The 13,312-nt window shown below is 38.3% G+C and overlaps 1 protein-coding gene across 1 annotated transcript; it reads right to left on the minus strand.

Moving 5' to 3' along the window:
• On the minus strand, positions 1–10,863 carry LOC124114094 (coatomer subunit epsilon-like). Its single transcript, XM_046474647.2, has 11 exons — positions 10,706–10,863; positions 9,589–9,752; positions 6,871–6,973; positions 5,741–5,790; positions 5,483–5,536; positions 4,747–4,828; positions 4,142–4,297; positions 3,171–3,239; positions 1,866–1,940; positions 756–827; positions 1–404 (listed from the first exon to the last, which is right to left on the minus strand). Exons 1-10 carry the CDS (start codon positions 10,820–10,822, stop codon positions 774–776), a joined length of 924 nt encoding a protein of 307 aa, XP_046330603.1. The 5' UTR covers positions 10,823–10,863; the 3' UTR covers positions 1–404; positions 756–773.
• Between the last annotated feature and the right edge of the window lie 2,449 nt (positions 10,864–13,312).

The raw sequence follows: 13,312 nt of genomic DNA on the forward strand, positions 1-13,312 counted from the left end.
AATTGTGGACATTTTATTACATCTTATAATATGACAGAATAAATATACAGTGTCCAACCCAATCTGACCCTGTCCTGTCGTTGAGAGATGGGCTCTGCAAGTCTATAAGCCTCATCTTCCAGCAGGGGACTCCTGGCCACTGGTGAGTGCAGTTTGTTAATAACAGAAAAGAAATGAGTTCCACGACTGCATGAAATTCCCTCTATGAATGCTTTCCAGCAGAACTGTACAGTAGTGGCCCCTGCTGTATCTGGTGCCACATGCATGGGCTCAACTAAAACACACTCCATCAACCTATACTTCCGTAAATAGTCAGAGAGTTTTTGTTGTAATGTCCAATGCCTGCAGACACAGACAGCTGAGATGATGGATGGTATCAACAAGCTTCTACCATACCTCATTCCCTGAAAAAAAAGAGAGAAAAAAATACCTGTAAAATCTTTCATGTCTCTTGATAAATAAAACTGATTAGTATCCTTAACAAAGTTGAGCAGTATGTACAAGAAAATTGTTTCATGCACATACCGGAAGTTAAATTCAGTATTATTCTGAATAAACCATTGGATATGCGGTATCTGTTCAAGAAATGACTTATTTATATGTTTGTGTTTATGGAGGTACATCCATACAGTGATCTCACTTGGAATGTATTTATTCTGTATTACACTGTTGGATAAACAATTGGATCATAAGTACAATCGACAAATCCTGAACGAACACAACATGTAGATGTCTGCATGGTAAGTCATTCTTACCTAATAAAAGATGTTTGATCAAGCCATGACAGAGGGAGCATAGTTACGAGATATCCGGTCAAACTCACTCTCCTGAAACACATGAATATTGGTCAGGAATATTGGTTGGAACATCAACATTATGGAACAAATAGTTAAGGCTTAAAAAATAAAAGAATTGGTTCTCAGGCAATGACTTTTGGAAATAAAGTGTGGGCTAGTTCGGTGGTATTTTTTTCTTTTGCTTTTTCAAACTGGTATGTAACCAAATAAACAGTTGTGTACTATCAACTTGGAAAAGGGCAGCCCTACATAAACAAGCATACAAACTCATTGCTGCCATGACCATAACATGCGATGCGCAGTAATGCAGTGTGCATGTAAAGGGAAGTAACTGTGTGCTTTTTTGGATCGCAATGTGTTTAAGTATTAGGATTTTTATATTTTTTTGAAAATGGAAATAAAAACGAAACGTGCAGCAGACTTTTTGATGATGTGGACGGTGCCTGAGAACCAAGACTATTAATTTTCTTAGCCAAGAGGACATTCTTTTCATTACAATCCCTTAGAAATTATTTGGGACATTTTGAAAACAGTCTGTCCGGAGATCGGGACAAAACCAAAGCATGTTACTCCATTTGTCAGTTGTAGAGGGCAACAAACCATGCGTGGGTGAGGATGGTTTTACGCCGCTTTTAGCAATATTCCAACAATATCACGGCGGGGAACACCAGAAATGGGCTTCACACATTGTACCCATGTCTGGAATCGAATCTGGGTTTTCGGCGTGACGAGCGAACGCTTTAACCACTGGGCTGACCGACGCCCCCACCATGCATTGATGAACATTCTCAGACTATTAAGGAAGTAACATGCTTTTGTAGTTTCTGACAAACAGTCCTATTGAGTCTGGAATATATGATGAAAGCTGTCACAGGTGAGGATATTGATTTTTCCACAAAATGGGGGATGAACTGGAAACTGCAAAAATGGTAACACATATTTCAGAAAACACTTTGCATTTACTAGCCAAAATTCAATCGAGCGCCATTTTGGCCAACAGATTTATTAGTTTTATGTGACATGATCGTTATGCTTTTGGACCCGTGTATGCATCATGAGCTGTCCTACCTTGAGGAGATAATCTCGGACAAATGGGTGGCTTCGATGGGAGTCCTTCAGTTGCGACACGTAACGATTGCTCACCTGAAATAGTTACATATGCTGTTTTATTACAATTGCATGTTTCTATGTTCTTGAAAACTACTCACTTGCTCAAAAGTCCTAAATGACAATAAATACATTATAACTGAAAGTAACAACTCACATCCAAAATTAAGTAGTTCACCCAAGGAATGTAATGATTCAAACATTCCCTACCTTCCTAACAGTGGAAAAAGAGAAGACATAAAACCCACTTCTAAAATGTTTGTATGACCAGTTTACACTTACTCGATGAACTCAAAAATACTATCAGTCAGCAATTCCTTAAATGAAAAGCATACCTCATACCAGTTGTATCACAGTGACCTGTGATGGATTACATTCATATCAGTGGACCAAGAGAAGAGAGATGAGTAAACAACAAGTACTGCCTCACTACCCATGGGTTAGGATAGGTCTTCAGCATCCCACACAAAAGGGGACTAGCGGGATTGGGTGGTCAGGCTCGCTTACTTGGTTGATGAATGTCATTGATCTCAATAGTGTGGATCAATGCTAATGATATTGATCACTGGATTGTCTGGTCCAGACTTGGTTATTTACAGACCGCTGTCATATAGCTGGAATATTGCAGAGTGCGGTGTTCAACAACAAACAAACAACACTGCCTCGCTTGCTGAATGGGAAACTTAAGGGGTAGCAATGTGAAGCAATCTCATTAAAATCAGATCTTAGTTTTCGCTACCGCTAAACAAAGATCTGAGGACATCCCATTACTGATCACGTCAGAACGACCTTTCGCGAATTTTGACCAACCAATGAAATGACTGACAAGAAATCAACATTAGCCAATCAGAAAGCAACTTTCTCAAGCTTTACGACACTAGTTTCAAACTGGCAACTATGCTTCGAAACATATTTTGACGTGTTCTCGATTAAAAATTTTAAAACTGATAAGAAGGACATTCTGGAATGACTTATAGATGGCCTAGATTGTATGGATATAATCATAAAACCTGTAACTGTCGTTCTTAATACCCCGTGTTAAATATTTCGTGGTCACATGATTAGAAAACACATTCCGACTGTCACTTTCATTATCTGGTAAGCGACGCTCTGATTGGTTGGATGAAAGGTCGTTCAGACGTGACCCGTAATGGGATGTCCTCAGATCTTTGTTTAGCGATAGCGAGAACTAAGATCTGATTTTCATGAGATTGCAATGCGAAGAGTGTTAACATCTGTAACATGGTGTCCGCCTGCTGAGCTTACCTCAGGGGCCTTCCCCATGTGCTGTGTGAGGAGGATCATGTTGACCAGGGTCTCCGGGTTGTTGCTGTCCTGAAACACAATCGGCTGGATGAGAAACACTCCTTGAATCATCGATTGAATCATCCTTGAATTGAAAACCCTTTGGTTTGTCACTACCTTACCCGCACCCTAGACATCAAGATCTGCATCACTTTTCATCATCCTCGTACCTACAGCCATCCCGGAACCTAAGCAACTGAAATACCATCATCCACTCATTCACTGTCTTGACAGGTGGATGAGGCGTCAGTGACTGAGTTTGGATTAACGCAACCTCAAACAGCTTTTCAGTTACATCATGACGTGTCAGTTTCATGTGGGAGGAAAGCACAAAGTGATGCTTGTCTCAGACATTTACCCTCTTTGTGAAACCCATGGGTATGGTGCTGACAAATCTAGAAACATAATCAGGGTGAACTTGGATTCGAACCCACAATCACAGGTTTCTGGCAAGATGTCACAGATCTAAATATTTCCTTCACTAAATCCTTTGAGGTTTTCATAGCTTGGTAACCTACTATATTTGCCACAATAAGCGCCCTTAGACTAATCTGTAATTAATCTTTAGAGGCACCCCCACTAAGAGTCCCAAAACTAACATGACCGTCAGTATTTACTTTGAATACAGAAAACTGTAGCATAGAAGGGGTATATAATTGTTCAGTACCAGTAACTATCATTGAAAACAGAGTTTTATCAACATTTTAACTAATCATGTTCACTACCACTTGATTTCTGAAAACAAATTTAACTTCTTGTGGGTGGTCTTAAAAACACCTCTCTTTGTCAGTTTTTTAAGTGACAAGGGCTCGTATTATGGTGAAAGTGGTAACTTAATTTTGAACATTGTTGAAAAGGTTTCTGTTTTGATTAAGCCACCTAAGTCTTAGTGAGATATGATGCACCCGATGAGGGTGATTGTTTCTCCTCACCTTGTCCATTGCCTCCTGCAACACCGACTCAGCATCATCAAGCCTGCTCTGGGCCATGTAGCACACCGCCTGACCATTGAGGAGCAGCGGGGTGGATGCATGCTTGTCACTCATCTCCTGGAAGATGTAGTAGGCATCCTGGTACTTGTCTCCTCCCTGGAAACAAGCAAAACATTAGAGAGATGGGAAACATCAGAAAGATATGGGAAACATTAGAGAATTGAGAAACATTAGTAACATGTGGGAAACATCAGAGAGGATAGGAAACATTATAGAGATGGGAAACATCAGAGAGGATAGGAAACATTATAGAGATGTGGGAAACAGAGAGATGTGAAAAATTAACAAAATGGAAACAATAGAGATAAGGGAAACATGTAAGATAAGGAAACATCAGTTAGTTGGTTGTTTAATGCCAAAATGCAATATTCCAGCTCCTGATGTCAGCTATCCCAATTGAGCAGAGAACACTTAACAAAGTCTGTCCAGCATGGGTCACCTTTGCAATGAGCCTGACCACACCTTAGTCACTCCTTATAATGAGCAATAGAGTTGTGTGGGCCTTTACTCTGGGCCACTGAGTATCTATGTGCCAGGGTACTCACAACAGAGATGTTAAACCAGGCCTGTGCCAGCTGGGTAAGGATGCTGTCCTCATCCAGTTCCTGCATACGCTTCAGCTCCTTCCTGAAAAATGGACATATCATTGTTATCGGTTCTGTGTAATCAGTAAGCATTTGGATGGTTAATGAGAAGTGCCCTGAGATTTCATTTGGAATCAACAACACTCATGTCCATTTGTTTGACAATGTAACATTACTAGATTTGGGGAGAAAACAAGTATTCCTACACAATTTTGTCAAACACTGATCTTGGATAAGTGGACGATTGGATGTGTCTAACCCTGTTAACAGTACTCTTAAGTCATACATCCATAATCTGCACCACCAAATTTGACATATGTTGTACGTTGGCTCCAGGACCCACTTGCACAAAGCCATCTTAGCGCTAAGATTATCTTAAGCCTATATTAAAGTTTGGGAGTTACGATCATTTTTGCGATAAGATTGCTTTGTGCAAGTGGGACCAGGTCTTACCATTTTGAACTCTCGTCATTCCAAAAAGGATGTGATTTTTCTTATAAATACATGCATTTGTCTTCTAATGTTCAGGCATTTAAGTTCAGATAGTTGATAAGGCAATCATTATCAAATTCCAATCCAATATACCAAAGGTAACATTAAAGTTGTCTCATATTTGTTTCAAAAGTATTGTTTCTGCCATCATCCGTGTTAACAGAGATGTTGGTGAAGGGAGACAACTCTGGAGAAAATGTCTTACTTTGCCAGGTCAACTCGATCCAGTTTCAGCAGGATCTGCACAGTAAGAGCAATGCTGCAACAAATCGTCCAAAATTACAGTATGGAAACAGAGCTATATTCCTCATAATGTCTTATTCCAGTCTGTCATTATGTTGTCTGATGTAAAAACTTGCATAATGAAATGTGCATATCCTAAATTACAGCCTTTTTTCACATGCAGCATCTATTATTCAACTCACTTTGTTAAACTTCATGCACAATTACTTCACAATCTTACCATTCCAGGTTGTCTGACTGGTGCAGTGTTCTGAGTGCAGAATCAAAGTTCTGAAATAGATAAGTAAAGATAGAGACATAGAGAAAAGAGTTTATTTCTGAAATAGAATCAAAAAGGAAATCAAATATATAAAAGAGACAAATCTCACCCATGCCTTGACGTTTACGACATATTGACAAGTGTTGATGCAGCTGATATAACAATTTGTAACAAGTGCAAGTTGTGCATTTTTTTATTTTTCAAAATTTAAAGCCTTACTCCATTGTCTATGTAAAGAAGCATCATATGAACGTCCTCTGAAGTGGGAAAACAAACTGTTCAAATCAATATGCTAATGGTTACTTAGGTGAAGAGTTGACAAGTAGGCAGTATTTCTCTGTCAAATGTTTGTTTGTTGTCAGCAATATTCCAGCTATATGACGGTGGTCTATAAATATTCAACTCTGGACCAGACAATCCAGTGATTGACATGAGCATCTATCTACTCAATTGGGGTACAATGACATCATCATCTAAGTCAGTGAGCCTGACCACCCAATCCTGTTAGTCGCCTCTTATGACAAGCATAGTCGCCTCTTACAAGCATGGGTTGCTAAAGACCTATTCTAACACGGATCTTCCTGGGTTCTCTGACAAATTAATACTCTACCTTGTAGTAGCCAAGGACATGTTATGCAAGGCTGATAATGTATAATCAGCAGAATCATAGACTCATAACAAAAGCTCATGTTGATGATGTCAAAGTTGTAAAAGCTGCAGTGTTTGTGGTAGTAATTTTCATCACCAGAGTGATATGTGTTGGAAGCCAGTAGGAGATATATATATATTGACAGTGGGAGATATATATATACTGACAGTGTATTAATCCGACACTTGTTAATCCGACAATCGGCTTTATCCAACACAAAAGATGGGAACCGATGAAATCATTGCTATTTAGACATGTTAATCCGACAGTCTCCCTCTCCGACTCCAACACACCTAATTTGCAACGAATTGCTGAAATCACTCATTAATCAGTCTCGTTAATCCAACATAATCATGTGCAACCAATCATGTGGGATTTATGGGACTTGACTGTACCATGTTGGTAAGGGCCTACTACACCACTACAAGTGAATCAGTATTACCTGTTCTTGGTAGTAGATGGATGAAGCCATGAGAAGGAATGCACTGTTCGAGACATCAACACTCGCACTCATCTTGGAATCCAAGTCTCGCACAACAGCATCTCTGAAATAAACACATTTGACAAACTCAATCTCTAGAACAATACCCTGCAAATTAGCAACCAATATGACAAAAATATGTGCCTAGTAACCGTCCACTGATTTTACATTTGTCCAAACAAAATTATCAGAAATGTTTCTGAATAATTGATATTGAACATGTTGAAAGACCGTAACACAGCTAGTTACAAACGTGACTTGTGTATTTTAGATCTTGACTGAAACTGCCAAATATCCTAATGACATGTACAAAACATTCAAACACTTACTTACATGTTACTTTAATAGCAACATTAGAATGGCCCCTCACTAAACTCACTAACAGTACATTTGTTTATTACTTTTGGTAACTAGTTATTGCCAGCCACTTACAATAATTGTATCTATTTTCGGCAGAACAAACAAATAAGGGTAATAAAACCAAATGAGATTTTTTTTTGTTCAACCAAGGTATATGCAGTGATCACTCCTAATGTTCATGTTTAGTGTGTATGTGTGCACTAAGCAACATTCCAGCTATATGACAGCGACCTGTAAATAATCAAGTCTGGATCAGACAATCCAGTGTTTGATATTTGTGAGCAGCGACCCACACAGGGGTACGCTGACACGCAATTACCAAGTTGCGAAGCTTTACCACCTGATCCATCAACATGATTAAGCTTCTTCTTATGATAAGGATAGGTTGCAAGGAACAACTTCTGACCCAGAAATCCCACGAGTAACCAGAGGTACAGAAGCTTTCTTTTTTTGGTTGACTTTGACATACTTGAGTAAGAGCATGCTAAAGTGGATTTTTGGTGCTTAACATTACAAAATGTTATATGTAACAGTTTTACATGTGAAAATCCCCAAAATGTTGTTGTATATATATAGATAGTCTTGGGTGTGATATCCAACAATCAGAGCTCCCCAACATTGCTGTATCATCACTGATCAGGCAATAAACAGAAACCAAAACGCCCAAAAGGTAATTTGAACATAAACAAAATCTTGTTTTTGAGAAAGAATAATATTTTCATTGACTGCCTCTATTAAAAAAAATCATCTCCACCTGAAATTCTGCATAATCAGACTATGGTCATGCATGACATAACTGAACAATTTTCAAAAAACTTACTAAACTTCATACCTGTAATATACTATTTAAAAGAAGTTTAAAAGAACACCTGATTCTTTCATATATCTATACAGTTAAACCTCGTGTCAAACTCATGAGGACCCGGAAAACGTTTGAGTCATCCAGGATTCGAGACAACCAACAAAATGAAGTTTCAACAACCAAACAAATTATTAGTAGGTCAGGATGCAAAACTAGATTTCAAGGTGTATATAAATTTCAATGCCCAGACTACCGGTAGTGAAGAGGTCGGTGTATCATCGATCTCACAGTCCCAATCTGGATTGGCGTCATTGTTTTAGTCATATCTCGAATGATAGATTCACTAAGATAATCTTAATCTGATTCAGTCATTTCTTAATTTTCAGGTGTCATCAGAAGTAACTTGCTACCAATGTGTATTCAGTAATCAACTTACACCTTTTAGGTAAGGTGTGCTTGTTAATTAGGCTTGATTGGATATTGGCATGTTGTTAGAAGGTATCATGCCTTTGATGTAATTCTGCCACAGTGAGGTCAGTCAATCGTATGATAAGTGGTAAGGTGAATTGGGGTTTAACGTCGCTTCCAAGATCATTGCACTTATATAGCGACGTGCATGCACCTGTGTGTGGATAGGGGGGGGGGGGGGTGAATACCCCACTGACACAGTATACTGACTCTGAGCCGACCAGTCCTTGTTTTTGCCCCTTAATGCCGAGCGCCAGACGGAGTAACAACAAGTACCATCTTTAAATGTCTTTTGGTATGACATGGGCAGGGATCAAACCGAGGATCTTCCGCTCTCCGGGCGGACGCTCTACCACTAGACCACAGAGGCAGTCGTGTGTTAAGTGGGTTAAAAGTTTGGCGAGTGTGGGTGTGTGGAAGTTATTTTTATTTGAGCTATCATGTCATTGGGGGAATTTTAAACTTGATTCAGGGACTTGGGACTCCCAAATGAGTTTGAGACAACAAGGAAAGTGACGCATCCAGTTCAAGAGATCCAAGTATTAATGATGATAAATATGGAAGAAATTTGCAGGGACCAAAAAGTGAGTTTGAGACAACCGAGAATTTGACACATCCAAGTTCGACACAACAAGATTTGACTGTAGTCTACCTTTCATGACTATATTTACTTACTTTGTCCGGGCAAGATTATTAAAATTTTGTGATATTTCTAAAAAATAGCTGAGATGGCATGAAACAACATTTACCAACTCACTTTACAAAAATAACGGACTTGGTGAAACATTGTGTTGTTCATCTGATTCAGCCACTGTATCTTCCTCTCCCAAGTGTCAGCCATGAAGTCATTCCACCCACCCACTGCTATCTTCTTCTCACACACAATACATGTACAAGTGTCATCTATTAGTATTACGTCACCCTTTCCACTCACTGCTATCTTCCCCTGCTATCTTCCTCTCCACATATGTGCAAAGTAATAAGTCTTCCCACCCATCCCTTGCTGTATGCCTCTCCCACAGAAGTCCAATTTTGTTTGTCTCACTCACCGCCTGCTATCACTGGACAGGTAGTCGGCATACATTCGCACTGCCTGGAGTTCTGATGAGTTTCCTGAGGTAATCGCATCCAGGACCACCCCATACTTCCTCTGTGCGATGTAGGAACGATAAAGGATCACATCTCTCTGTGACTTCAGATCAGAGTTAGACAACTGGAAGCCAAGTACAAAAAGTTTATTAATTTCAATAAGAAAGTGCAAAATGAAAATATTCACTGTTCAACGTTTAATTATAGATCTATGCATGCTATGTGTCTTTTGAAATACTAGACTTCAATCATTTTAGATATGTTAAGATTTGCAAAAAGCTTGGGTATCCAGAATGTCCAGAGGCAGAGAAATAAAACAGTTTCGATAAATAGTCCAGCTTTGTTTCCATTTCCTTGCTAAAACCCTTTTATCAAATTGTGGATGGGACATGATATAGGCTTAATTTTGTTAATAAATGATGTGGTACATTCACAAGACCTGAAGTCAGATTTTAATGGAAATAAACATTTTCATCATATTGAGATGAAGTTTGCACAGACATTCTTTGCCTGTTCAAATCTTAGGGTTAGTTAAGTCAGTCTAGGTAACCACAACTCTAGCCTTTCCGATAAACGCTCATTTTCTATCACTGTGTTAGGTACCCCTCTCCTGACAAATACCTTTTCCGATCCTTAGTGTCATTTGTGAGTTAATCTATGAGAGAGCTACTATATAATTGTTAACGAATTAATTTAATGCAGTGTGAGAAAAAATTACAGCTCAGAGCTGCTGTGTACAAGGTGTACAGTAGTCATGATAGAAGATCAGTTTTACTTTTGCGTTCTTATTTTTAACTTGTTACTAAAATCTTTAGTGGGCTAGTCAAGAGAAATGTGACCGGTAAAGTTCAATACCCCGGGGGCCAATACACCCACAACAAAGTTAGATTTCCGTTAATCTATAATAAAACCGATAACCTAAAATAACTTTTGACAGTGAAAGAATGTTGTCATATGTGACTGTGAGCGAAAACTGGGGGACAATACACTTCCTTGTTATCATCACATGACGAACGTTAATTTTATGATCAATTATTAAAAACATAATTCCAACAACTGCCACAGACTAAGGCTTACCTTTAGCTTTTGAGCTTCATTGATACAGTGCTGATAATTGCCAATATACAAGGATGTTCTGATGTCAAATAATTCGTCTACGTCTTGGCCGGCCATCTTGACAATAATGACACGCATGCGTCGCCAACGTGGACAAGACTCAACTTCCGGGACAAGGGAAATAACTCTTTGCCTCGTTGGAATAAGAGTCGTGGCTCTATCCTTCAATCAAGGACAAGATCTAAAAAAAACGAAACAAAATAAGAAAATGTCCGTCCAAGAGGTACTTAATATAATTGAAAAAAACCACTGTTATTCACACACACACAGGTTTCATGCACGGATACAGAAGGTGGCCCTGCAAAAAGAAAAATAATAATTCGGGAACAATTCTTCAGCAGCAGATGAAGTTATATGCGATTTCGGATTCTAGTTCATGTTCAAATATCCATTTGTTTACGTTAAAAGATTTTAAGGATGTTTTTTAAAGACGTCTTTTTTTTCTTAGTGTTGAATGATAATGCTCACTTTGCACAAAATTGATATAAGTAAATCGAACGTATTTTAGTTACCAACAGAGATAATACATAAAAACCCTTCAGGGCCCTCTTATATGGTCCCTGGTATTCCTGCACCATGACTGTGGAATATATTTATTTTATGAAAATAAACACAATCTAGAAACGTATACAAAAGCAAGTCTAGCAAGCTCTAGCTAGCTCTATTCCACATTATGAAATCAGCATCGGGAAAATTATTATTTTTATTTTTAGAGTCAATTTAAGAAGTGTATTGTGCAATATAAGATTTCAAAGACTAAATGTTAGTCTAGGTCTCTGGTATCAATCATTCAAATGACTAATGCCTCATTCTAGTAGTATTTCTATACTATTCAATCGAATATAAGCAACACATATGTAATTGTGTAAAAATTACTATATCGTGAATATAATTTACGTTTGTCGATAAAGTTATCATAATTCAGAACAAATATGATGAGATACTCCTGTCTCATAGTCTTGAAAGTTTGATATCATCTAAAATACTTAAATGTGGTACGTTGAATAGAATAAATGTAGAACTTAGAGCCAAAAGGTGCCAAAATGCATTTCCGTGTGTGGTTGAGACTGGTTGTTCAAGAGATATTACAAGTTTGGAAACATTATTATTATGTTTCAACTATTTCAACAAAGTTGGCATGAGTTTAAATCATTTAAAAGAGCTTCAATAGTATGTGTTTATACTGCCAGTAGTAGTTTTATCAATCTCACGTGTTAAATCCCATGCAAATGCCTGAGGGTAAAAAAGGCCAAAATGCAGATATTGGCCTTTTCCACAAATTAAAAACGTAAGTTTAGTTCCTTTTTTGAATGTTTTATTATAGCAACATTTATATGTCTGCTGTCAGAATGTGTTAAAGATTAGGAATTTATCGGTGAATAAAACATGTTCATTAGCAGGCTTAAAGTTATTGTTTTCATTACTTTTCTCAAAACGGACTCCACACGACATTGTCCCTTATGGCTCTAAGCTCTTCAAACGAAAAGACAGAAATTGCGTAATTTTTGCAATATATATCGCTTCGGTGAAGGTTCTAACACCGTCATCAAGCAAGTGATGCTAAATGCCTATCAAAGAAGAAACTCTTTCCGTCTGTCAGATAAACGGGGGCACGGGGGGCCCAGTCGTCTAAGGCACAACGATTTGCTGTGCAGAGTTACGTCCCTTGGCCACGCCAGAAACCTATGATTGTGGGTTCGAATCCCGGTTCGCCTCGATTATGTTTCTGAGGTTGTCAGCACTATACCCGTGCTCGTGGGTTTCACCTAAGTGGTAATTTTTAAACGTCCGAGACCTGCATCACTTCGGGCTTTCCTGCCACATTAAGCTGACACGCCGTGATATAACTGGAATACTGTTAAAAGCGGCGTTAAACCCAACACACTCACATTCTTGGCATTCAGGTTTGTACATGGGTTCAATAAGTAATGTTTCACGAAGGGTGATCTCGTGTTTTATCAAGGCTATACCGTAAAGGACATTGGCAATATGGCTATGAGATTTATGCCGTATTTGTATTGTATGTTTCATTGTTTGACGCTAGACCGACTTCTTCTACGATTGAAAGTACAAGAAAGTTGAGTAGAAATACTAGGAGACTTTTTATCTGCAGCTACATTTGTTTGTGATAATGACGACGGACGGGCTTGGTTTAAATTGTAATGTTTCTAATGTACTTTTTGGACAAAGCCTTATAGAAACTGATAAAATTACTTTCATGTTTTTTAGGTACACGGCAGTTTTAAAAAAAAACATATTCCCAGTACTGGCTAGCGATCAATTATCGCCATTTTCTCGTGTTATTTCTGACAAATTCCACGTATAAGCTGACTGTACCAATAACTTTGATTTTTGTGAACTATGAGCAAATACGCTTAAATTATTTCTGTCTGTGGAAAAAAGCTTCAGTAGATTTCTCCGTTGACAATCTGTACCAGTTATCGCCATCGTTTACACATCATGGGCCACGTGCTTTAGTTATACAGGTTACATTTTTTGCTGTCTGGTATCGCATTCGATTATTTTACACTTTAAAATATTATTTTTATCTATTTGTCGTTTGCTAAA

This window comes from Haliotis rufescens, unplaced genomic scaffold (genome assembly GCF_023055435.1).
Source record: "Haliotis rufescens isolate VD_foot unplaced genomic scaffold, xgHalRufe1.0.p SCAF_1, whole genome shotgun sequence".
In the NCBI taxonomy this organism is placed as follows: domain Eukaryota; kingdom Metazoa; phylum Mollusca; class Gastropoda; order Lepetellida; family Haliotidae; genus Haliotis; species Haliotis rufescens.